Here is a 2804-nt window from a genome sequence, read left to right on the forward strand (position 1 = left end):
GCATTACCGCCACCTATCTCTCAAATGGACCATTGACACTCCTAATTGAGATTGTAGATAGAGTGTCAATGGTCCATTTGAGAGATAGGTGGCAGTAATGCACTTATAAGTCTGTGATCCACCGTAAAGCAAGAAGAAGAAGATGAAGACGTGTCACGCACCGGCTGTCGAGGACGCGCTCAGGACAGTTCAGACATTGCAGTGCATCAGAGGTAAAAAACTATATAAATAATGTTCAGTATCTTGCACAGACCGATCGTTTCGTGTCTTTGCACATCAATGTATCGTCACGAGCCGCAGGGTTTAATTTGGTTTTGTTTGTGTATGGTTTTTTTACTCTCAAAGCTGTGATTCCCATCCACTTCCATTATAACACTGACAGACTGCAGCGGTTTGAGTTAAAAACCTTCATTTGTGTTCTACTGAAGAAACAAAGTCAACAAAGTTTGCGAACCATCCCTTTAAATGCCTCATGCTCACAAGCAGACGATGATCTGTTTCAAACCCTAAAGAGCTGTTTGGCTGTATAATGTCTTCTAAAACCAGCTAAAGATGCGGATCAAGACCCTTTTAAATCCAGCCCACTGAATCAGCTATGACCAGACTGGAAGACTAGCTTAGCTTGGGCTGGTTTTAGCTGTTTTTGTTTGTTTTTGTTTTTTTTCAGCAGTGTCACTGCCAAACCCCAAAAACATATTTCTAATTGCTCACTTGCTTTAGAAATACGCTAAAAACAAGTGAAAAAAATCTGCCAGCTAGTGCAAAAACGCACTTACATATATTTAAGTTACAATTCATGAAAACAACTAAATACACAATATTAGCATAACATGCTAACACCATTTCCATACAGTAATTTCACTGCAAAAATCATTTTCTTTTTTAGTATTTTCTTTTTTTATTTATTTCCCATTACAATTACACATTTAAAGAGGCATTAAATCAAGATACACTTGATTTTTTTCTCATTTACTTGAGGAAAAAAGACGTCTTGTTTTCAGAAAAATGCATCAAAATGAATTAAAACAAGAAAAAAAAATAATTTAAATTGAAGATTTTTTTTTTTACTTACCAACAGACATTTTTTTCTTGTTTTAAGCATAAACTCACTTAATTTTGATAAGACAGTTTGCTTCTCAAGTAAATATAGTGACGTGTGAATGTATTTTCTTGAATTGAAATATAAAATATTTATTTTTAAATGCTTTTAAAATGCTTTTAAAAAATATATTTATATTTTGAAAATGCATTTTCAAAAATACACAACAAATCGCCAAAAATATATTGGTAGAAATATACATTTACAGAAAAAAAATATATATTTTAGTAAATCTATTTTTGGTCAGTTTTTGTATATTTTGAATATATATAAAAAAAAAAGGCTTCACTAATCAGTTCACTAGTTTTTGTAACATAAACTGCAAAGAATTTTCAGTAAAACTTTACTTAAAGCCTTTATAAAGGGTTATTAAAGAGTATAATGCATTATAATTATTCATAATGTGCATTTTAATACATTATATCTTGTCATAAATAATTATAACCAAATTTAAAATGCATAGTGTAACAATGAATTGATAAGTGTTATAATGTATTAACTGTGATTACAATTATTCATGAGATTGTACAATGCATTATAAGGTGCATTACAAGGCATAATTAATGCATTAAAACTACTTTTATAATGCATTATACATAAAGGCTTTTTCTTTAGACAGATATTTTTGGTTTTAAACAAACTCACTTAATTATTATTTTTTTCTTCTGAAAACAAGACTTAAACTCTTAGGCCATTTTGCTTCTCAAGTAAATAGATTTTGATTTAATAATGTTTATTTGGCACTGGAAATCAAGACAAAGGTTGACTGTAAGAAAATCATTTTTTGCAGTGTAGTCAGTCTAGTTAGGATTCTGTTGATAATTTGAGAATGAAACCCATGTGCCCTTTTGGGTGATTTATTGGGAAGTTGATCAACACAACATATTGGACTTTTATATCAAACATCTGTTGTACCTTTTTTCCTGGCCTGTGCGATGACATCAGCAGCGCTCTTGCTCATCACTTTGGTGATGTAGAGCGGGCAGTTGGTCTGATTGGCGATGGTCACAGCCCGGTTGACGGCCTCGGCCTCCACCTATAAAACAACAGCCAACACTCACTGACCTTCAGCTGAAATTACAGACGCAGCAGCTGTAAAGTGCTGCTCAGCACCTCCTGCACTTTATGTGCGGCTAAAGGTTTCTGGAAGGCTGATGTGTCTGCGATACCAATGATCAATGAGTCTGGCAGCAAAAACAGTGGGAAAGTGGAAAGTCTGAAATCCCCTGATCCCTACAGGGAAATAAACCATAAATGTGTTTCAGTGCAGCATGTCTGAAGGGTATTTTGGAAGCGTTCTTGGGTCTCGATGTATGATGACGTGCTAAAACCCCTTCCATGTGGTGCACAGCTGTAATTTCGCAGTGTGAATGTGGTGTGATGGTGTATTTGGTGTAGTTTGATGTGCACGTGAAGTGTTTTACCTCCTCTGGGCGGCTCAGAACATGTCCTTCTGGACCAGTGATACCCAATCCCAGAATCCTCTTCTGCTCCTGTAAACAGAAGAAAGTAAGAGAGGTTTTTATGGATTTCACTGCAAAAAAAAAAAAGAATATATATTTTTAAGATTTTTTTGCATTTTCATTATTTCACAGTTAAAGGGGTGGTTGATTGCGATTTCACTTTTTTAACGCGAGTTTGTGTGTAATGTTGCTGTTTGAGCATAAACAATATCTGCAAAGTTACGAAGCTGAAAGTTCAATGC

General features: G+C 34.4%; 1 protein-coding gene across 1 annotated transcript in view; it reads right to left on the bottom strand.

The window, feature by feature from the left end:
* LOC107671020 (dihydropyrimidinase-related protein 2-like) overlaps nucleotides 1-2804 on the bottom strand; it is a 29142-nt gene that overhangs the window by 5546 nt on the left and 20792 nt on the right. The window contains exons 7-8 of the mRNA XM_016463845.1: nucleotides 2524-2592; nucleotides 2015-2135 (exon numbers count right to left, since the gene is read on the bottom strand). Coding sequence (XP_016319331.1) covers nucleotides 2015-2135; nucleotides 2524-2592 — 190 coding nt within the window. The remainder of the gene's footprint in view (nucleotides 1-2014; nucleotides 2136-2523; nucleotides 2593-2804) is intronic.

This window comes from Sinocyclocheilus anshuiensis, unplaced genomic scaffold (genome assembly GCF_001515605.1).
Source record: "Sinocyclocheilus anshuiensis isolate Anshui unplaced genomic scaffold, SAMN03320099.WGS_v1.1 scaffold332, whole genome shotgun sequence".
Classification (NCBI taxonomy): domain Eukaryota; kingdom Metazoa; phylum Chordata; class Actinopteri; order Cypriniformes; family Cyprinidae; genus Sinocyclocheilus; species Sinocyclocheilus anshuiensis.